At 43.3% G+C, this 21,987-nt stretch overlaps 1 protein-coding gene across 3 annotated transcripts in view; it reads right to left on the bottom strand.

The window, feature by feature from the left end:
* The window catches only part of hgs (hepatocyte growth factor-regulated tyrosine kinase substrate), a 43,082-nt gene that overhangs the window by 9,931 nt on the left and 11,164 nt on the right, over nucleotides 1-21,987 (bottom strand). Inside the window, exons 5-17 of one of the 3 annotated variants that reach the window (XM_068058435.1) lie at nucleotides 21,170-21,293; nucleotides 13,147-13,199; nucleotides 12,081-12,149; nucleotides 11,581-11,705; nucleotides 9,108-9,134; nucleotides 7,133-7,217; nucleotides 5,604-5,702; nucleotides 4,790-4,885; nucleotides 4,124-4,162; nucleotides 3,870-4,013; nucleotides 3,539-3,752; nucleotides 1,527-1,699; nucleotides 508-648 (exon numbers count right to left, since the gene is read on the bottom strand). In XM_068058435.1, coding sequence (XP_067914536.1) covers nucleotides 508-648; nucleotides 1,527-1,699; nucleotides 3,539-3,752; nucleotides 3,870-4,013; nucleotides 4,124-4,162; nucleotides 4,790-4,885; nucleotides 5,604-5,702; nucleotides 7,133-7,217; nucleotides 9,108-9,134; nucleotides 11,581-11,705; nucleotides 12,081-12,149; nucleotides 13,147-13,199; nucleotides 21,170-21,293 — 1,389 coding nt within the window. The remainder of the gene's footprint in view (nucleotides 1-507; nucleotides 649-1,526; nucleotides 1,700-3,538; nucleotides 3,753-3,869; nucleotides 4,014-4,123; nucleotides 4,163-4,789; nucleotides 4,886-5,603; nucleotides 5,703-7,132; nucleotides 7,218-9,107; nucleotides 9,135-11,580; nucleotides 11,706-12,080; nucleotides 12,150-13,146; nucleotides 13,200-21,169; nucleotides 21,294-21,987) is intronic. The other 2 variants (XM_068058436.1, XM_068058437.1) reach the window with 2 other exon arrangements.

The following is a 21,987-nucleotide window of genomic DNA, read 5'->3' as shown; positions in this document are numbered from 1 at the left end:
TCAAAATGGCACCTGAACCCAAAGATCAAATTAAAATCCAATTCTCCTCACACTTATTATTGTATATATCACTCCCTATCAAACAGCAATTTCTTTGAACTTTGGAACTGGTTTGCCAATCATTATGCAGAGGAACAATCATATGATAAGATGGAGGGAAAGGCAAGGCAAGGCCTGGTGAGAACAAAATGCAAACAGCAGGGCACAGAGTTATTTATGCCCCTTTCCTATACTCTATCTCCAATATACCCCTCAAAACACAAAAAAAACCTTGTAAGTGTTACAGTAAATATACCTAGGAACTATAAAAAGTGTCAAGAAAGGAAAACTGCACCACATTAATCCACTGCTTCATACACGGCAAAGCTGCAACACAATCACAGCATTCTGTCAAAGTGATTAACCTGCTTGAACTCTGCTCTCACGTTCAGGACACTCTGCCTCCCATTGGGGTTACAGCCTCCCTCTCCTCTCCCGCGCACCCACTCTTCTACATTTAACTCTAACCTGTGCGTACGGCAGTGGGAAGGTGGGCATCTGTGCTCGCATCTGAATGGTTTGCTTCTGCTGCTCCAGGCGCATTTGCCGCTCCTTCTCCTGCTCCTGCAGCCTCTGAATGGCCAGCTGTCGCTGCATCTCCAGGTACTCCTGTGACACCATAAAGCAAACCGTTCAAAATTCATAACTTCAAGACTGACAGAACATTAGAGCAATGTCTGGAATTACTGAGAAATGCATACCAACAGCAGGGGACATAGTCTGGAGAGGAGTAAAAGGAAGAATTTAGATTGAACAGTGATGTCAGATTAATTGAAATCTGATGCATTGCTTAGGCTGTACTTCATACAATGTGATGAATACCACACAATGGGTCAAATGGGATATCATTCAGTCAGCACATCAATCATGCAGAGGCTGAGGGGAGGAAACCGAGGAAGGTGAGAAAATAGATACTCAACAGAAGGTGACCCTCCCTGATACTAGCTCATGGATCACAATATCATTTATCTCACCATTGAGAATTTAATGGAATTTAAATAGGCAATGCACTGGGCAAATAAAAAGGGCAACTCCTACCCCAACAGGCTCTTTCAGATGAGCTGTCTAAACCGATGCCCCGTTTGCCCTCTCAGGAATGATAGGTACCATGCCACAATTAGAAGAGGAGCAGGGGAGTTCTCCCTGGTGTCCTGGCCAATATTTAGCCCTCAACTAACATCACAAAAAATAAATTACTGTGTCATGCATGTTTATGGGACTTTGCTGTCCAAAATTGGCTGCTGGGTTTCCTATGTTACAACAGCGATTACACTTCAGAAGCACTGGTTGTGCTCTAGGGTTGTAAAGGGCACTATATAAATGCATTTCTTTTTTTCTAATATTTTACCTTTTGAGGTCTTGAAATTTATAAATCCGTATGGGTGTGGGAAGTGGGGGTGGGAGGAGGGGGGAACAGAACAGATGTTCACTGGATATTAAACAAAACCCCACTGTGAATTAGGACATTTCACCCTCTCCAGACATACCTGCTTCTTTTGCCTCATGATCTCTAGCTTCTGTGCTAACTGGATCTGCCGCTGGCGCTCAGCTTCCTCGGCTGCTCGCCGCAGCTTCTCGCAATGTTCCTCGCGCAGAGCATTCAGCGCCCCACGTGCATCTCGGATCTGGGCCAGCTTGTCTTGCAGACCTTCATAATACACTGAAATACAACAAAAATACTATTTTTAAATAAAATGATCCACTTGGTTTATTTGGTTCTCTAACCATCCAACATAGATTCTCTTGATAAAAACAAAGCATCAAGCAAAGGATTTTATAACTCCCTGCATAGTGGGACAGGTGAATTCATTTAGTTTTTAATCCTAAAAAGCATCGTCTTTGGCGTCGATAGAACACAGAAGGAGGCCACTCGACCCACTGTGCCAGCTCTTTGAAAGACCTATCCAATCTGTCATACTCCACCACTTTTTCCCCCCCATAGCCCTGTAAATTTTTCCTTTTCAAGTCTATATCTAATTCCCTTTTGAAAGTTACTATATCAGTTTCGACCACCCTTTCAGACATTGCATTCCAGATCCTAACAACGTGCTGTATAAAAAAAGCCAAATCTCATTTCCCCCTGGTTCTTCTGCCAATTATTTTAAATCGTTTAGTTATTACTTAAACTGCAGCATTACTTAATGAAACACAGAGTTTCGGAGCATAAAATTGGAACTTTTAAAATCATGGCCTATTTCAGGCACCAATCTTCCTCCCCTATTCAGTATCAACAGTACAAAGGTCTTCTCACCAAAAACTTGCCATTCTGTTTCAACACTTAGTAATGTTAATCAAGAGTGTATGTTAAAATGCCTTTCTCTGCCCACTCTAGTTACTTACTGGTGCAGTATCCAACTGGGCTTCCACATGACATCTACGCTTCAGTTTAGATTGTAAAAGAGTGCAAGACTGCATGCCAACTGTAAGCCCAGTTGATGAGCAAAGCTGATTACTATAGGAGCTGGTAGAGGACTAGCACATGCGTTTTAATTGAGGGTGTTTTGAAATGTTTTATAAGTGGAGAACTGGACTGAGGAAGCTATTGTGAACATTAGAACTCAAGGCAGGGAATAACCACTGAGAATTCTAGATCCCCTTGGTCGCCTGCTTTTAGCTATTTGATAGAGGGCAAATCCCATTTGCCTCTTTCCTGCCATTGCGTGATGCCATACCCAGGATACAGGACCAAATAGGCTGTGCCAACAGCACTCTGACAGACTACTGGATAATGGGTGGGCAGGAACCCCAGCTGATTCTTACAGCAGACAGGCCATTTGGCCCAACAGGTTTATGCTTTACACGCGCCTCCTCCCATCTACCTTATCTCAGACTACATACCCTTTTACTCCTTTCTCCCACAAGTACTATCTAGCTTCCCTTTAAAATGCAATTGTGCTATTCACCACAATTACTCCCAGTGGTAGTGAGTTTCACAGTCTAACCACTCTCTGGGTAAAGAAGTTTTTCTTGAATTCCTTTTCGGATTTATTGGTGACTATCTTATATTTAAGGCCTCTGGTTTTGGATTCCCCACAGATGGAAAAATGATCTCTAAGTCTATCCTATTGAACTCCACCATAATTCTAAAGACTTCTATCAGGTCATCTCTCAGTCTTCACTTTTCTGGAGATTACAGCCCCAGCTGGTTCAGTCTTTCCTGATTACTTGTACCCTCTCCATTCTGGTATCATCCTTGTAAATCGTTCTTGCACTTTCTCTAGTGCTTCTAGATCCCTTCTGAAATACATAGGCCAAAATGTACACATGACGCTGGCGTCAACCTGAAGCCCCTTACCATCACCTCAGTGGAGGTCAGCTAACTCACCACAAACCAGGGATCAAACCTGAGGTCTTCATGGTTTATATCCCTCAGCTCTGCAGTGGGCAGTGCATTTGCTAACAGAGGCCATTAGAAGAGTTGTATTTTACTTCAGGATGAATCGAATATCATTTTGAAACAGAGGGCCTTCTCCCCTTTCCCATGGCCTCTTGTACTCACAGCGCTTCTCATCCAACTGATTCAGGAGCTCCAGGAGCTGAGGGTGCATGTTGTTGATGGACTGGAATAAGGACAGCACGGCAGTGTCATTGGTGATGCTGCGGCCACGCATGTGATTGCTCTTCATCCTGTTCACAAAGGTCACCACTGAGTTCTGCAGTGCCTTCAGAAACTGGTCATGGTTCTCCTCGGACTCTCCATTCTGATACTGCTGCTGAACCGCAAAGGAAAGCAAAAAATGTAGTCTCAGGCAGAGTTATTTTTATGCTTTTTTTTTTGCCAAACAACAAAATTTCACTGGGATATGCATTCAAAGGAAATCAACATTTACCTCCACTACTGCAACAGGAGCTGTGTGAGTTTCAATGGGCTGTGTGACAGACTCCACCACAGAGACTGGTGCAGAGGGGGTGGGACTCTTTCTCACCTCCTCCTGCTTCTTCTCCCAGTAGTTGCGATTCAGGTATCGAGCCAGCTTTTTAAAAAAAAGTCAGAGGTACAAAGCATTTTGTCTCATAATTCCTTTACATTTGAAAACTGCTGTAAATTCATTTTTACAAGACATTAATACACATCACTCTTTACCTCGGGATCAATCTCCTCAGCTGTTGGGGCAGAAGAATTCTGTAAGGGGAAAAACACAGGATCACATTCCAGTTATTAGCATCGTACATTCAACATCATCAATCCTACACAATGTTTCTCTCAGATATAGTGAAGGCACTTACTCTCATAGCCCAATCAGGTATAAATAACTGGGGCAGTTTACATTTTTAAATGTGAATTCGACATTTCTTGACCGGTGAGGGGTGGGGGGGGGGGTTTCCAGGTCTGTGTGCTGAAGCTACCCTGTACTTTGTGTTTCAGGGCCAGGGTGGTGTTTGCTCTTAAAAGCGACCTGTAACTCTAACTGGAAGCAGACATTCATGGGCATCAAGCAAGAATACAAACATCACCAAAATAGATTGGTCATGTATTTCATTGCTGTTTATGGGATCTTGCAGTGCACAAATTGCCATTTATTACAAGTGACTATACTTCAAAAGTAAGTCAGTGGCTGTAAAGCACACTGAGCCATTCCCGAGGTCGTGGAGGGTGCTTTATAAATGCAACTCCTTTCCTTTGTTAAACGAGGATAGGATGAGGCTCATTTTGATTGAACAATTAAGAAAGGAGGCATCATATACATGCTGGGTCAAAACTCTGCCTCAAATCAGTTAGTAACATTCAAAACTGGCACTGAACTCTTACCACAGGAGATGAATACAGGCTGCTGACTGGTGGGGCTGATGAGGTGACTGGTGTTGGGTCAGTCTTTGGGTACAAGGAGTATGTGTTCTTCTGCCTCTGCACAAGGAGAAGTCTCAGGTAAGTTCCCATTAAAAGAAGTGCGCATACATTAATTGTCCATCAACTCACTAGCTCAGTGTGTAGTCTGTTATCAACCATCAACTTCCGGACATGTTAACACTGCTTCTCTCCACAGATGCTGCGTGACCTGAATATTTGCTAACATTTTCTGCCTTTAGTTCAGATTTCTAGCATCTGCAGTATTTTACTAAACTTAAGATTCTTGTTGTCTACACATTGAAGTATGCATTTGTTTTAAAAATGTTGAGCTTTATTGAAAGGTCAGAGACTGTGCCCTCCTGTTTTAGATTCCTTGACCAGCGGAAACAATTTCTCAGCATCTGCCCTATCCAGCTCCTTCAGAATCTTGTATGTTTTAATGAGATTGCCTCTCATTCTTCTAAACTCCACAGAGTATAGGCCCAATTTACTCAGCCTCCCATCATAGGACTACCCCCTCATCCCAGGGACCAATTTAGTGAACCTTTGCTAAAGACTGTAAAGAAACAACAGATCTTCTCCAAAACTGTTACAATCATTACAGGCCTAGGAACTTAAGATTCTTTGCAAAAGAAGTCATAAACTAAGCTATGAGCTTAGAATTGGGCACCCTTCCTCTATACAGATTTCAAAGTGGCTGGATAGCTAACACAACACAGGCATAGTGCTAGCTTTGTTGCGTGTGTGGTTAATGCTGTCCAGTGATGTTACTCACCATTCTCTCCTTCTCCTCTGCCTCAGACTGTGATAAGGCTATAGCCAGCTGAAGCTCCTCTTCTTCCTGCAAGGCAGCTTCATCACGTTTGGGAGGCAACTGTCACAATCAGAAAGCAGGAGACATGAGGGTCAGCCAAGACAGGTTTAAAAGGTGTGAAACTTGGGTGTGCTTGTACAAGGAACGCAGAAAGTTAGCATACAGGTACAGCAAGAAATTAGGAAGGCAAATGGCATGTTGGCCTTTATTGCAAGGGGATTGGAGTACAGGAATAAAGAAGTCTTCCTACAATTGTGCAGGGCTTTGGTGAGACCTCATCTGCAATATTGTGTGCAGTTTTGGTCTCCACATTTAAGAAAGGATATACTTGCATTGGAAGAGGTACAGCGACGATTCACTAAATTGGTCCCTGGGATGAGGGGGTTGTCCTATGATGAGAGGCTGTGTAAATTGGGCCTATACTCTCTAGAGTTTAGAAGAAGGAGAGATGATCTCATTGAAACATACAAAGATTCTGAAGGACCTGGATAGGGCAGACGCTGAGAAATTGTTTCCGCTGGTCAAGGAATCTAAAACGTGGGGGCACAGTCTCAGAATAAGGGGTCAATCATTTAGGACTGAGGTGAGGAGAAACTACTTTACTTTAAGGGTTGTGAATCTTTGGAATTCTCTACCACAGGGGGTTGTGGATGCTCCATTGTTAAATATATTTAAAGCTGGGACAGACAGGTTTTTGGTTGCTCAGGGAATCAAGCAGTATGACGAGGGGGTGAGAAAGTGGAGTTGAATCCCAAGATCAGCCATGATTGTACTGAATGGCAGAGCAGGCTCGACGGGCCTTATGGTCTACTCCTCCTCCTATTTCTTGTATTTTCAGAATTCCAACAAATGTTAAAAGCAATGTCTTGGTTCTACAGTTTTGAAACCATCGCCCAAACACACAAGTCCAATATGTTATGGGCTACTTTAAGACAAAGAAAATAAATCACACCTCCATACAGGTTTCTATCGCCTCCAAATCTGGAAGGGGAAGGAAAGTCTTTTGTTTCCCAGTGCGTGCATTTTAAAAAAAAATCAACCGCTGTTGTAAACCTTTGAATTTCTTGTCCCAAAGAGCCATCACTTCAGATCTCATTTCCTCCAGAGTCAGTTCAGTGTTATCACTGACTGATGGGGGAAGAGGAGCCAGTAAGAGTGCTTCCATTCATTTCAATAGGAATGGGGTTTTCAAACTGATTTGGTAGTTGATCCTGAGCCAGGAAAAAGCAGCAGCAGTTTGCAACACGCACAGTGCAACTCTCTCACCCTCTCTGTACGTACAGCAGTGTGGTATTCAGAGTCACAAGAGAGTTTTTTTAAAAAGTCACCATTATTTGAACATTTGATATTTCAGCTTTTACAATTGGTGGCAGGAGTGAGCTGCACTGTAATTTGGGATGAAATTTTGTATTCCATTTTTATCGCAGAAACTCAGAAATATCCAAGAGGAGACTGCAAATCACGTTGAACCCAACTGGGTTGCTGCTTACCTGTGACTGCTGGGATAGAGGGCTAGTCAGATATTCAGGGGGAAGGTCGACTGGTGCTGAAGCTGTGGGCTTGACCTCAGATTTTCTGGGAAAGTAACAAGATAAAAGGTCAGACTGTGTTGCATCAGATAGCAGAACAAATGCCATTTCAATCTCTCAATGTAAGTGAAACACAACAACAAAGTCTGTGTTTTCTGCAATAACCAATGACAGACATTCTTGTACAGAAGCTTAGGCATCCAGACAGCTACCTCAACTGGAGCCTGCTTATGTTTAGAAAGCCTAGGCAAACATATTATAATATGACAACGCAATGGCCTGCTTCACTAAAACAATGAACTGCTAGGAAGTGGAGACCAAGAGGTGCTGCTAGGTTAAGAACTTGCAAGCATTTTATTTTTCAGTAGATCAGATATTTCAGCTCGCGTATCTAACTTGTGCTAGTAGTTTTGGAAATGCTGCAATTAAATGTTAATGGTTGGAGGTCCAAAGCTTCCTTCACATGGCAACACCACTACCTGTGCCGGAGACAGTACTCCAGCAGGCTGTGGTCATGGCACAGTGCTCGGAGCGACAGGCTCAAACAGTCCCCATAGTTTGAAGCAATTTGATGAGAAATCGAGCACTTTTGAAGCGAAGAATTGCCATTCTTTCTGCTGCTGGTTTGATGAAGCTGAAGTTTGGTACGGTCAATTTCTGAATTTGTTTGCTAGGTACTTCCATTACCCACGTGAGTTAGACAAGGTGGTTGCTGCTGACTGCCTCGATTGTGAGGAATAATCTTTCGTCTCGTTGGACAAGGGGTCCTGTCAAAGGTAAAGTCTGTGCTTTTACTTTTGGATTCTGCTGTAATGACCCCAAGGGTTGGTACTGGCTGAATGGGAAGGCCCCTCATTGACATTTCAGCAAACAGCGGCATGTCTGCACCTGCTCCCTCTTACTTTAAAAAAAAAAAGTACCTGCCTTGTACACCATTGCCCGGTGAAGAGGAAACCTTCTTCTCAGGTCAACACAAGAGGGATTTTCATACGTAGCACCCAGCAGCTTGTGAGATACACATACTAATATGAACTCAGGACATTCACCCATCACATATTGTCCTGGTACAGAAATCCAGTACACCACCAGAGCTGGCAACTTGGCATCATGTTTACTACAGCAACAAAACCTTGCACCATGCAGTGCTGGTTTGGAGTCCTTGTTGCAACATCTAACTTGCTACGGTACTGTCAGAGCCGAGCCGAACCAAACCAGGGAGCAGGGGGGGAGAAAACACAGTATAGACAGAACAGCTGACCTTTCTGAAATGCTCGTGTGGATTCAGATCCTGAATGGAAACCTATTCAAATACTGGAAAAAGCAACCAGAGAATATGCTGATAATGTCCACACTCACAGTGGGAGAGTCAGGGAAGCTCTCTGGAGGACGTTTGGTGCACACTTGGTACCTTTATACTGACATTTTGTCACTGGGTGACACAACCAGTGAACACTGGTTTTTTTCAAAATTTTATTACTTACTTCAATCCAGATCAGTCCAACAGTAGCAGTATTGTTATACACAGATCCCAATTTTCCTATCCCTTAAACCCCTTCCTCTACCAGGGGGACAGAGAATGCTAATTAGCACAGTGCCCACTTACTAAGTCCTGGCTTTGTGGGCATTATATATACAGACTAAACAAGGGCCAACGATTTCAATTCAGGTGAGCATGTTTGACAGCTATAAATAGCTCTACTATATTAAATCTTTACAAGCTCTTTAACCTTCGATAAAAATGTATGCCGATTGTTAACATTTACTATACAATGCTAAATTACATACTTTTACCATTTCAAATCTTTACAATCTTGGTATTTATATATAAAATACACAACAGGTAAAAGTAATTAATACAATGCTGAAGTTACAAGGCAATAATATAAATCGGTTTAACTGTAATCTACCAATTTAATGAGAATAAAGTTTGGCGTACATGTTACTGGTGTCAAGGTCTTCCTTTCTGTGAAAAAAAAATTATACGTCACCATAGAGGTACACACACTGAGGCATTCCTAACTTTAACAACCTGAACTGTCGCACTCAGCCTACACAATTATAGACTAACTGCACAGAGACTGGAGCTCCCCAGAGACTTCTCGTTACACAATTTCACTGGGATTTTTCAGATGTTGCCCCATTCAGGCATTGGGATTCGAGTGGAATATCCATCCAAAAGAAAAATAAAAGTGACTGACTGGACTTAAGAAATGGATTAGAGAAGTTTGATGTTTTGCTTCCATTCTAAACTGTGCGTGTCCAAACAAGACAACAGCTATGGAAAAGGACAATTAAACAACTGTCATTAAAAGCAAAGTACTGCAGATGGTGGAAATCTGAAATAAAAACAGAAAGCGCTGGAAATATTCAGCAGATCAGGCAGCATCTGTGGAGAGAGAAACGGAGTTAACGTTTCAGGTCTGTGACCTTTCATCAAAACCTCTGATGAAAGGTCACAGACCTGAAACATTAACTCTTCTTCTCTTTCCACAAATGCTGCCTGACCTGCTGAGTATTTCCAGCACTTTCTGTTTTAATTAAATAATTGTTTTTATGTGGACAGCATGAGGTCAACTATATCAACCTGTATACTCTGGATACGTGTACACAATTAAAATGTATTTTATTCTGTATTTTAAACTGCTTTCTACACAAAATCGTTTCTGAAGGTCCATCATCAAACAAGCCAAACCAGATAAAGGGCCAATTTTAAGACTTCCACAACATAATATGATGAAAAATTTGACACGGGGAATGTGCTTCCTATTCACAAATCTGACTTCGTTGTCACAGTTTTTGATTACCTTTATCTATCAACATTAACCATTGTACATTCCTATATCAATATTTCCTATTCAATTTTGATATGTCAACTGTCACAGTTGCAGGCTCCAGGCACCATGTGGCTCTGTGGAGCATGTTTCTGAACATTCACTCCCACTGCCAGCACCTTGCATGGATATAAACACTGGCTTCATCAATTAACCATGAGTAAATCCACAGGCAATTTACTAGCAAATTACTAAAAGGGTAAAATCATCATGATACAGTGACAAACACTCAGTGCAATAGACAGAGGCTGGACACAGGCACCTACCTACCCCTCTCTCTTCCATTCCCATTTTGAACCACATTGATCAGGGGAGGGGAGGTCAGGCATCTCCAGTCAGAAGGAGGTGAAAAACAAAACATCATGCCTAGATGGTCTTTTTCATCTTTCTGTTGAATAGCTACAAGAAGCACTAATGGATAGAGTTCCCTGAAGTTTTTTTTAAATTCGTTTCATGGGATGCGGGCCTCGCTGGCTAGGCCAGCATTTATTGCCCATGCCTAATTGCCCATGAGGTGGTGGTGGTGGTGAGCTGCCTTCTTGAACTGCTGCAGTCCATGAGGGGTAGGTACACCCACAGTGTTGTTAGGAAGGGAGTTCCAGATTTTGACCCAGCGACAGCGAACGAACGGCAATATAGTTCCACGTCAGGATGGTGTGTAGCTTGGAGAGGAAATTGCAGGTGGTGGTGTTCCCACGCATCTACTGCCTTTGTCCTTCTAGTTGGTAGAGGTCGCGGGTTTGGAAGGTGCTGCCTGAGTAGCCTAGGTGCGTTGCTGCAGTGCATCTTGTAGATGGTACACACTGCTACCACTGTGAGTCGGTGGTGGAGGGAGTGAATGTTTGTGGATGGGGCGCCAATCAAGTGGGCTGCTTTGTCCTGGATGGTGCCGAGCTTCTTGAGTGTTGTTGGAGCTGCACCCATTCAGGCAAGTGAAGAGTATTCCATCACACTCCTGACTTGTGCCTTGTAGATGGTGGACAGGCTTTGGGGAGTCAGGAGGTGAATTACTCGCCGCAGGATTCCTAGCCTCTGACCTGCTCTTGTAGCTACAGTATTTATATGGCTACTCCAGTTCAGTTTCTGGTCAATGGTAACCCACAGGATTTTGATAGTGGGGGATTCAGCAATTGTAATGCCTTGGAGTCCAGAACAGGATTGTCCAGATGAACTAGTCAATGATGCCACATAGGGAGGGATGGATTGCTCCCAGACTGCTTCTAGTCATGAGTTTTACGTCAACCAGGAATTACTAATAAAGTGTTTACGTACCTTCCTTTGTAACATTCAGGAATAGCAATACCATACTTCTTTAAACTCAGACAAGTTTCAGTCTGTACGTGGACTCTTGGGAGTTGACTTTGGTCAGGTGCTCTCCATGTGATGCTCTCTGGCCCCTCCCACCTCCAGAGGAAATGCCTTACCTTTGCTCAGCGTCAACCAGAGACTAAACAATTATAGGGAGGGGTAAAACAAGAGAGCCTCAGGCATACACCGATACCATTACTGAAATCCAACTAGCTGTCCCTGCACATTAACCAGCTCTGAGGCCCTACAGATAAGACCAAAGTTACTAACTTGTTCAACTGCTCAAAGCACGGTTCACAAACACGGACTTCTTTCTCAATCCCAAATTTGGGGATGGTGGAGGACTTGGAAGAACACTTTCCACAGAAGATCTGACCACATGCTCTGCAGTGATGCTGAGGAACAGAATTAAAAACAGAACAGTATTGAACCAACAAATCTAGTATTGCGCAGTTTTACAAAAGCATGTGTGCTTAAAAAAAAACTCTTGTCATTTTTCTTGCTGTTCGTAACTTGGCTGCCTTGTTACCCTACAACAGTGACTGCATTCCAAAGCTACTTTATTGGTTGTAAAGTGCTTTGGTATGTCCTGAGATGGTTAAAGATACTGTATAAACCAAGCTCTTTTATTCTAATTCTCCCTAGCAATGGCATTGTTTAAAGGCTGCTAACTCATTGCTTGACTGCTCATTCAACAAGAGTCTATATGTGACATGGTATGACCAATGACAGAGCAATAATATACCTTGAAATATTGAGCATCATCTTACCTTCCTAGTTACCACTCCAAACTGCACCCTGCACCGGTGACATTCTTCAGCATCTACCCAATCAGGAGCCTGGAGAGACACCAAAAAAAAAAGCTTCAGCACACTCTGGGCCTGAGGCAGGATTTCCTTACTATGCGCAAATCGGCTGCTGTGTTTCCTACATTACAACAGTATTGGGGAGGTGGTGGCACTGTGGTAATGTCACAGAACTAGCAATCCAGAGGCCCAGGTTAATACCATGGGGACACAGGTTCAATTCCCATGACAGCTGGTAGAATTTAATTTCAATTAATTAATAAATTAAATTAATGAATAAAAATCTGGAATTGAAAGCTAGTCTCAGTAATGGTGCCATGAAACTATCATCGATTGTTGTAAAAACCCATCTGATTTGCTAATGTCCTTTAGGTAAGGAAATCTGCCATCCTTACCTGGTCTGGCCTACATGTGACCCCAGACCTACAGCAATGTGGTTGACTCTTAACTGCCCTCTGAAATGGCCTAGCAAGCCACTCAGTTGTCAAAGGCAATTAGGGATGGGCAACAAATGCTGGTCTTGCCAGCAACACCCACATCCCATGAAAGAATAGGAAAAGAAAACAGTGACTACACTTCAAAAGTACTTCATTGGCTGTAAAGCACTTTGGGAAGTCCTCTGGTTACCAAAGGTGCTATAGAAATGCAAGTTTTTTTTCTTTTAAAAGAGTGGTGACTACTTCCCCCCCCCCCCCACCCCCACCCCCAGGAACTAGGTGCAGGCATCATCGGTACAATATTCAATGGAAAATAAATCCTCCACAAATCAGTCTTAGAAAATACACTTTTCTGATGCTTTTGTACAATTTTCCACAGTAACAACTCACAAGGAAGTGTGCTCCTTATGGTAAATTCATTAACATTTGATTACAAAGAACACACTTATTTCAAACATAGGGTTTGACAATAAACTGAGCAGTAAATCTTCAAATTCACAACAAGAAGCACCATCCCCGTTGCCTTCATTTTACACGTTAGAGAATTTATATCAAATCCAAATACATGAATGACTGGTATTGACACCTCTTACCCTTTCAGAAACAAACATAGCATCACTCTCTTTAAACTCTGGGAAGGTGTTCCCTGCAACGATGATAAAACAGAAGATTAAAACACATGCACTATGTGTCATACTCAATACACACTGGAATTACACTCTCCACACGCAGTATTGAGTGCCATCTGCAGTAAATCACTCTGTATGCAGTATAAACTCACACTTCAGCAAATAGCCCAGAACAGGGAGTGGAGAGAAGTTGGAAATCAAAGTTCTCGAGTCCTCAAAAGGAAATGAAGCTCATTTTTGGTTAAAACCAGTTATTGTGTTGATTAATGCTGTTAAAAAACTACTTACTGCAAAATTCGAGATAAACACCTGCTTTAAAATTAAACATTACACAGAGTCAGTACAAATCAGGAAGGTCATTCAGCCATCCCAGCTCATCCAAAGAGAGTCCCCCCATCACAAAATGCAACTATTTCTTAAATAATTCCTGGGATTTTGCCTAGACTATTCCAAGCGATGACAAATCTTTTAAATTTGCTGTGTTCTTTTAGAACCTGTGTCCCCTTGTTTCACTTCATTGAAAATATAGTCTGGATTTACTGTAGCACATATTATAATGAAGCTCCCTTTCAGTCAGCACGTTTCAAAGTTGACAGCCCCAAATTTCTCAACTCAATCCTACAACACTGGTGATCAGATGGCGCTACTCTACACTCAATCACCACTTGCCAAAGTTGAAGAGCCGTGTTTTTCCAGCCTTTTCTACTAATTCAGTTCCTCTCACATTAAGGATCATACAGATCATTGAATGTGTAATAGTATGTCTCCTACAAAACCACTGAAATGTCTTCTGCAGAATGTTGTTGCTGGGGGCTGAATGATAAAAATTTATAAATGTCAAGACTGTTACCCTGGAGTTTTTGCGCAATATTTTTTAGGGAAGGGGTCTGTCAGGATATTGAACAAGGCGCCGACTTGGCTCAGTTAGAAGATTATACACTCAAGCCCTACTCTGGAACTTGAGTGGATGATTCAGATCGACATTTCAGTGTGGTGCTGAGGGAATGCTGATTGTTGGAAGTGCTAAACTGAGATCCCATCTGCCTGATGAAGGGTTCAGGTGGGTGTTAAAGCTTTGGGGGCACAATTTGATGAAAAGCAAGTGCACTCCTGACATCCTGACCAACATAACTCCCTCACACAGCCATTAAAAAACTAACTTGCCATTCACCTCACTGTCGTTTGCGGGACTTTGCTGTGCAAAACATGGCTGCCACTTTATCTCTCATAATCGCATCAGATAATTCATTCTTTGAAAGACACATTAGAGTGTTGAATAGATGCAAGTTTTTTTGTCTTTAGGGAGAGTAAGCAACAGTGCAAACTACAGGGGATTAGTCTCCTCTTGATGCATATTTTCTCATGCAGCTAAGAATCTTATAAGGAAGGTACTGCCTGATCAGTTGAGTGCAAAAGCTGCAGAATTACTTCAGAGTAAAGTATTAAACTAAAAGGAAAAGTATGATTCTGAATTAAATAAACCAAATATTTTCCAAAAAAGAGAGACAACTATATTTACTGGAGTCCTTTAGTCAAGGAATTGTGTGTTTTTAAAACTGCTGGTTAAATGTCCATGAGCCAAGGTTTTGTCTTGTACCTCCTCTCGATAGATTAGGAAGTTGTACTCTAGTGAATGAATGGAACGGATTACCCACCAGCAACGTGCTCTGTTGCCACTGGGTTTATCAAATGGGGTTAGGGGAACTAATAAGATTCAGCTGTGCTGCCAAGAAGGCATCAACCAGAGAGTAAAAGAGAACATTAGGTTCCCAAATAAAAACAAGAAATGCTGGAACCACTCAGCAGGTCTGGCAGCATCTGTGGAAAGAGAAGCAGAGTTAACATTTCGGGTCAGTGACCCTTCTTCGGAACTGGCAAATATTAGAAATGTCACAGAGTCTGTCCCTGTTGCTCAGAAGGGAAGGGGGAAGAGGAGCAGAACATTAGTCATTGGGGACTCCATAGTTAGGGGAACAGATAGGAGGTTCTGTGGGAACGAGAGAGACTCACGGTTGGTATGTTGCCTCCCAGGTGCCAGGGTTCGTGATGTCTCGGATCGTGTTTTTGGGATCCTTAAGGGGGAGGTGGAGCAGCCCCAAGTCGTGGTTCACATAGGCACCAACGACATAGGTAGGAAGAGAGATGGGGATTTAAGACAGAAATTCAGGGAGCTAGGGTGGAAGCTTAGAACGAGAACAAACAGAGTTGTTACCTCTGGGTTGTTGCCCATGCCACGTGATAGCGAAGCGAGGAATAGGGAGAGAGAGGAGTTGAACACGTGGCTGCAGGGATGGTGCAGGAGGGAGGGTTTTGGTTTCCTGGATAATTGGGGCTCTTTCTGGGGTAGGTGGGACCTCTACAAACAGGATGGTCTTCACCTGAACCAGAGGGGTACCAATATCCTGGGGGGGGAGATTTGCTAGTGCTCTTTGGGGGTGTTTAAACTAATTCAGCAGGGGAATGGGAACCTAAATTGTAGTGCCAGTGTACAGGATGTTGAGAGCAGTGAGGTCAGGGATATGGTTACAAGGACGCAAGAGGGCACTGGCAAGCAAGAACCTGGTTTAAAGTGTGTCTACTTCAACGCCAGGAGCATCCGGAATAAGGTGGGTGAGCTTGCAGCATGGGTTGGTACCTGGGATCTCGATGTAGTGGCCATTTCGGAGACATGGGTAGAGCAGGGGCAGGAATGGATGTTGCAGATTCCGGGATTTAGATGTTTTAGTAAGAACAGAGAAGATGGTAAAAGAGGGGGGGGGGGGTGGCATTGTTAATCAAGGAGAGTATTACAGCGACAGAAAGGACGTTTGAGGATTCGTCTACTGAGGTAGTATGGGCCGAGGTTAGAAACAGGAGAGGTGAGGTTACCCTGTTGGGAGTCTTTTATAGACCTCCGAATAGTTCCAGAGATGTAGAGGAAAGGATAGCGAAGATGATTCTCGACAGGGGCGAGAGTAACAGGGTAGTTGTTATGGGGGACTTGAACTTTCCAAATATCGACTGGAAATACTATAGTTCGAGTACTTTAGATGGGTCAGTTTTTGTCCAGTGTGTGCAGGAGGGTTTTCTGACACAGTATGTAGACAGGCCAACCAGGGGCGATGCCACATTGGATTTGGTACTGGGAAATGAACCCGGCCAGGTGTTAGATTTAGATGTAGGTGAGCACTTTGGTGATAGTGATCACAATTCGGTTAGGTTTACCTTAGCGATGGGCAGGGACAGGTATATACCGCAGGGCAAGAATTATAGCTGGGGGAAAGGAAATTATGATGCGATTAGGCAAGATTTAGGATGCGTAGGATGGGGAAGGAAACTGCAGGGGATGGGAACAATCGAAATGTGGAGCTTATTCAAGGAGCAGCTACTGTGTGTCCTTGATAAGTATGTACCTGTGAGGCAGGGAGGAGGTTGTCGAGCGAGGGAGCCGTGGTTTACTAAAGAAGTTGAAGCGCTTGTCAAGAGGAAGAAGGCGGCTTATGTTAGGATGAGACGTGAAGGCTCAGTTAGGGCGCTTGAGAGCTACAAGCTAGCCAGGAAGGATCTAAAGGGAGAACTAAGAAGAGCAAGGAGAGGACACGAGAAGTCATTGGTGGATAGGATCAGGGAAAACCCTAAGGCTTTCTATAGGTATATCAGGAATAGAAGAATGACTAGAGTTAGATTAGGGCCAATCAAGGATAGTAGTGGGAAGTTGTGTGTGGAATCAGAGGAGATAGGGGAAGTGTTAAATGAATATTTTGCGTCAGTATTTACAGTAGAGAAAGAAAATGTTGTTGAGAATACTGAGATTCAGGCTACTAGGCTAGATGGGATTGAGGTTCACAAGGAGGAGGTGTTAGCAATTTTGGAAAGTGTGAAAATAGATAAGTCCCCTGGGCCAGATGGGATTTATCCTAGGATTCTCTGGGAAGCTAGGGAGGAGATTGCAGAGCCTTTGTCCTTGATCTTTATGTCGTCATTGTCGACAGGAATAGTGCCGGAAGACTGGAGGATAGCAAATGTTGTCCCCTTGTTCAAGAAGGGGAGTAGAGACAGCCCTGGTAATTATAGACCTGTGAGTCTTACTTCGGTTGTGGGTAAAATGTTGGAAAAGGTTATAAGAGACAGGATTTATAATCATCTTGAAAAGAATAAGTTCATTAGAGATAGTCAGCACGGTTTTGTGACGGGTAGGTCGTGCCTCACAAACCTTATTGAGTTTTTCGAGAAGGTGACCAAACAGGTGGATGAGGGTAAAGCAGTGGATGTGGCGTATATGGATTTCAATAAGGCGTTTGATAAGGTTCCCCACGGTAGGCTATTGCAGAAAATACGGAAGTATGGGGTTGAAGGTGATTTAGAGCTTTGGATCAGAAATTGGCTAGCTGAAAGAAGACAGAGGGTGGTGGTTGATGGCAAATGTTCATCCTGGAGTTTAGTTACTAGTGGTGTACCGCAAGGATCTGTTTTGGGGCCACTGCTGTTTGTCATTTTTATAAATGACCTGGAAGAGGGTGTAGAAGGGTGGGTTAGTAAATTTGCAGATGACACTAAGGTCGGTGGAGTTGTGGATAGTGCCGAAGGATGTTGTAGGGTACAGAGGGACATAGATAGGCTGCAGAGCTGGGCTGAGAGATGGCAAATGGAGTTTAATGCGGAAAAGTGTGAGGTGATTCACTTTGGAAGGAGTAACAGGAATGCAGAGTACTGGGCTAATGGGAAGATTCTTGGTAGTGTAGATGAACAGAGAGATCTTGGTGCCCAGGTGCATAAATCCCTGAAGGTTGCTACCCAGGTTAATAGGGCTGTTAAGAAGGCATATGGTGTGTTAGCTTTTATTAGTAGGGGGATCGAGTTTCGGAGCCACGAGGTCATGCTGCAGCTGTACAAAACTCTGGTGAGACCGCACCTGGAGTATTGCGTGCAGTTCTGGTCACCGCATTATAGGAAGGATGTGGAAGCTATGGAAAGGGTGCAGAGGAGATTTACTAGGATGTTGCCTGGTATGGAGGGAAGGTCTTACGAGGAAAGGCTGAGGGACTTGAGGTTGTTTTCGTTGGAGAGAAGGAGGAGGAGAGGTGACTTAATAGAGACATATAAGATAATCAGAGGGTTAGATAGGGTGGATAGTGAGTGTCTTTTTCCTCGGATGGTGATGGCAAACACGAGGGGACATAGCTTCAAGTTGAGGGGTGATAGATATAGGACAGATGTGAGAGGTAGTTTCTTTACTCAGAGAGTAGTAAGGGCGTGGAACGCCCTGCCTGCAGCAGTAGTAGATTCGCCAACTTTAAGGGCATTTAAGTGGTCATTGGATAGACATATGGATGAAAATGGAATAGTGTAGGCCAGATGGTTTCACAAGTCGGCGCAACATCGAGGGCCGAAGGGCCTGTACTGCGCTGTAATGTTCTAATTCTTCTAAAAAAAAAGGTTATAAGCAAGTGAGGCGGGGGTGGGGCAAGAGATAACAAAGGAGAAGGTGCCGATTGGACAAGGCCACATAGCTGACCAAAAGGTCATGGAGCAAAGGCAAACAATATGTTAGTGGTGTGTTGAAAGACAAAGCATTAGTACAGATAGGGTGTTAACGGACTGATGATTGAACAGCAGCAAGTACAAACATGAAAAAAACAGTGGGTAAGCAAACTGAACAAACTAAGATGAAATGAAATAAACATTAAAAAAAATTGTAAAAAAGAAAAAATAACTAAAAAGTAAAATGGGGGGCTTGTCAATCTTCAGTCCGTTAACACCCTATCTGTACTAAGGAGAGGCGGTGGCGTAGTGGTATTGTCACTGGACTAGTAACCTAGAGACCCAGGGTATTGCTCTGGGTCCTGGTGAACCCACCACAGCAGAAGGTGAAATTTGAATACAATTAATAAATCTGGAATCTAAAAAAAAGCTAGTCTAATGATGGCCATGAAACCATTGTCAATTGTTGTAAAAACCCATCTGGTTCACTAATGTCCTTTAGGGAAGGAAATCTGCTGTCCTTACCTGGTCTGGCCTACATGTGACTCCAGACCCACAGCAATATGGTTGACTCTTACATGCCCTCTGAAATGGCCTAGCAAGCCACTCAGTTAGGGCAATTAGGGATGGGCAATAAATGCTGGCCTAGCCAGCGATGCCCACATCCCATGAATGAATTTTTAAAAATGCTTTGTCTTTCAATACACCATTAACATATTGTTTGCCTTTGCTCCATGACCTTTTGGTCAGCTATGTGGCCTTGTCCAATCTACACCTTCTCCTTTGTTATCTCTTGCCCCACCCCTGCCTCACTTGCTTATAACCTTTGACATTTCTAATATTTGCCAGTTCCGAAGAAGGGTCACTGACCCGAAATGTTAACTCTGCTTCTCTTTCCACAGATGCTGCCAGACCTGCTGAGTGGTTCCAGCATTTCTTGTTTTTATTTCAGATTTCCAGCATCCGCAGTATTTTGCTTTTATATTAGGTTCCCAAATCTTGGGACCCAATTAACCATGCTACTCTACAAATTAAGACAATTAAAAGGCTTCAAATCTCTTGCAATCTGAATTTTCCTCGGATACATCACTTTTAAAGCGTGGCAGCAGACTAGCAAGCTATCCATTTATCTCTGGGACCTGGTGTCCAATTCTGCTCAGAACTGTCAAGTAAAAGTCTCCCCTCTCCATCAGCTCTATGAGTTCAACAGGAACCCAGACACCAGGTGTGCATTATATTCCCCAGGACAAACAGCCCTTACGTTCACAAGAACAATTTTTATTTAAACTTCTACCACAGCAAGACAACATGTCACTTAGAACAGGGCTGGGGTCACTGGTAATCAGTTAAACAGATTTTCTTTTTAGGAAGCAAATACAAAACCAAAGCCACACAAAATGGTGGCCAAATCACACTTTCCTTTGCTACGAGGGGCACTTGCCCTGAGAATATTATAGGACAGCTTGGAAGAATGAAAGGTGCTTCCAGTGTGGACAGGAGCCATGTGCATAAGGAAGACAAAGCAAGTCCACATAGTGGGCATGAAGATTTAAAAAAACACACAAACTGTACAGAAACCCAAGAAGTCACAATAGAGCTTGAAATGTGGGTAACAGCAGCAGAAACAAGAGTAATCGCTCAGCAGAAGATCAGGAACCAAAGCACAGACAGTCTCTGTACAGCTGATGGTACAAACAAGATATTAATTATTCACGTGGCATTAATTAAAATGAGTAAAGTAAGCAAATGCTGAGTCAAAGATGACATGTATCCAATAGTCTTACCCAGTCATCGGCGTGAACAGTTGGGAATTAATTCACCGTTAATAGTTTTAACAATCACAGAGCTTATACCGGTGGCTCAGATGCCAACCATTCTGCTAAGTGGGGAACAAACACAAAAACCAGGAATGCTCTGGGTTCAATCCTTGACCTTGCAGTAGTCAGGTATCAGTGGTCCCCAGAATTGGAGGGGTTGGAAGACAAAAGGCGGCGCTCAGTCCCGATCACAAATCTTTACATATACTCACAGCACTTTTGGGTGAAATGTACAGTCCGTCCCATCGCTGCAGAATCAAATTAACTACTTAAGAAGGGAGATAAAATACCTACCTGGGAAGATATTAAGAGATAATGGTGAAAGGGAATACAGTTTGTATTAAAAAGGCAAGAGCTACCAAAACACTAGTGGGTCAAATAGCCTACTCCTGTTTCCATCCACTGAAACTGCATGGTGGCGGGGGTCAGGTGAGGACAAGATTGGGCTGTGACTATGATGTTTCTCACAGCCAAATACCCAATGAGCACTCAACAATGAAGAGTGGTCACTTGAGGAAACTGCACTCCAGCCTGAACCAGCACCTTCAGTATGCTGGGAAGAAGGGAGATTAGGGAATGTGGGGCAGGGGTAGGGGTGGGGGTGGGGCAGGGGTAGGGGTGAGGCAGGGGGGTGGGTGGGAGAATGAATGACATTCTTTAGAAGTCTGTAAAATCACAATTGCTGCAATTTGCTGCAGGCATTTTCTTACCTTCGACCTTCATGATCTGGTAGGTGTCCTGAACCACTTTGTACTTGGGTTCATTGCGGAAGGCCTGCGCCCAAGCCTGGATCAGCTGCAAGATCTTGGTCCGGACATTGGACTCTGTCTGTTTCTGTGAAGCACAGTACAAACGAGCTTACGGATCTCAGTAACAAAACCAGCAAGGTAGAGAATCGCAGCCCCACGAGACCACCTTCCGGAGACCAAAGGTATCAGAGAAGCACCAGATGTACAATGTCCACAGTGGATCAATATTAATGTAAAGCCCACTTTAGCTAAATTCCGGTCTAACACAACTGGAGGAAAGGGTTACAGTTGAGATTGAGAATTAAAATCTGCTGTGAACGCATCTCAGAGTATTTAAATAAAGCTGCTGAACGCTCACTATGCCATTTGTTTCATTACAACACTGCATACTATCCGAGGCCAATTCCAATCACCTGGGCCCCATGTACAGAATGGACAAATAGGATTCCAGATACACTGAAAATGAGCAAGTTATTGAACTTTAATCATATCAAAGTAGTTTAAATACGAGAAAGGGGAAGAGAGAGAAAGGAGGAAAATAGGCAAAGGGGTTGGGAACTTAGTAATTTTTCAAAAATTGTAATAAAACTACCACTTTAATGTCAAGAGTTTGTTTCAGCATAGCAGCCGAGCTACATTTTAAAACAGACTCTGTAGGGAATCTGGAATTCTCTGAAGCTTCTGGCACTCTAGGGGTTAAAATATAGGACTGAACGATATAAATTATCCAATGGAGGGGGTGGTGGGGAAGAGGTGGGGTGAGAACAGGAACGGCAAAC

The sequence above is a fragment of the Heterodontus francisci genome, chromosome 26, assembly GCF_036365525.1.
Source record: "Heterodontus francisci isolate sHetFra1 chromosome 26, sHetFra1.hap1, whole genome shotgun sequence".
Taxonomy (NCBI): Eukaryota; Metazoa; Chordata; class Chondrichthyes; order Heterodontiformes; family Heterodontidae; genus Heterodontus; species Heterodontus francisci.
The sequence above is the reverse complement of the archived record's forward strand: the minus strand, read 5'-3'. Positions and strand labels throughout refer to the sequence as shown.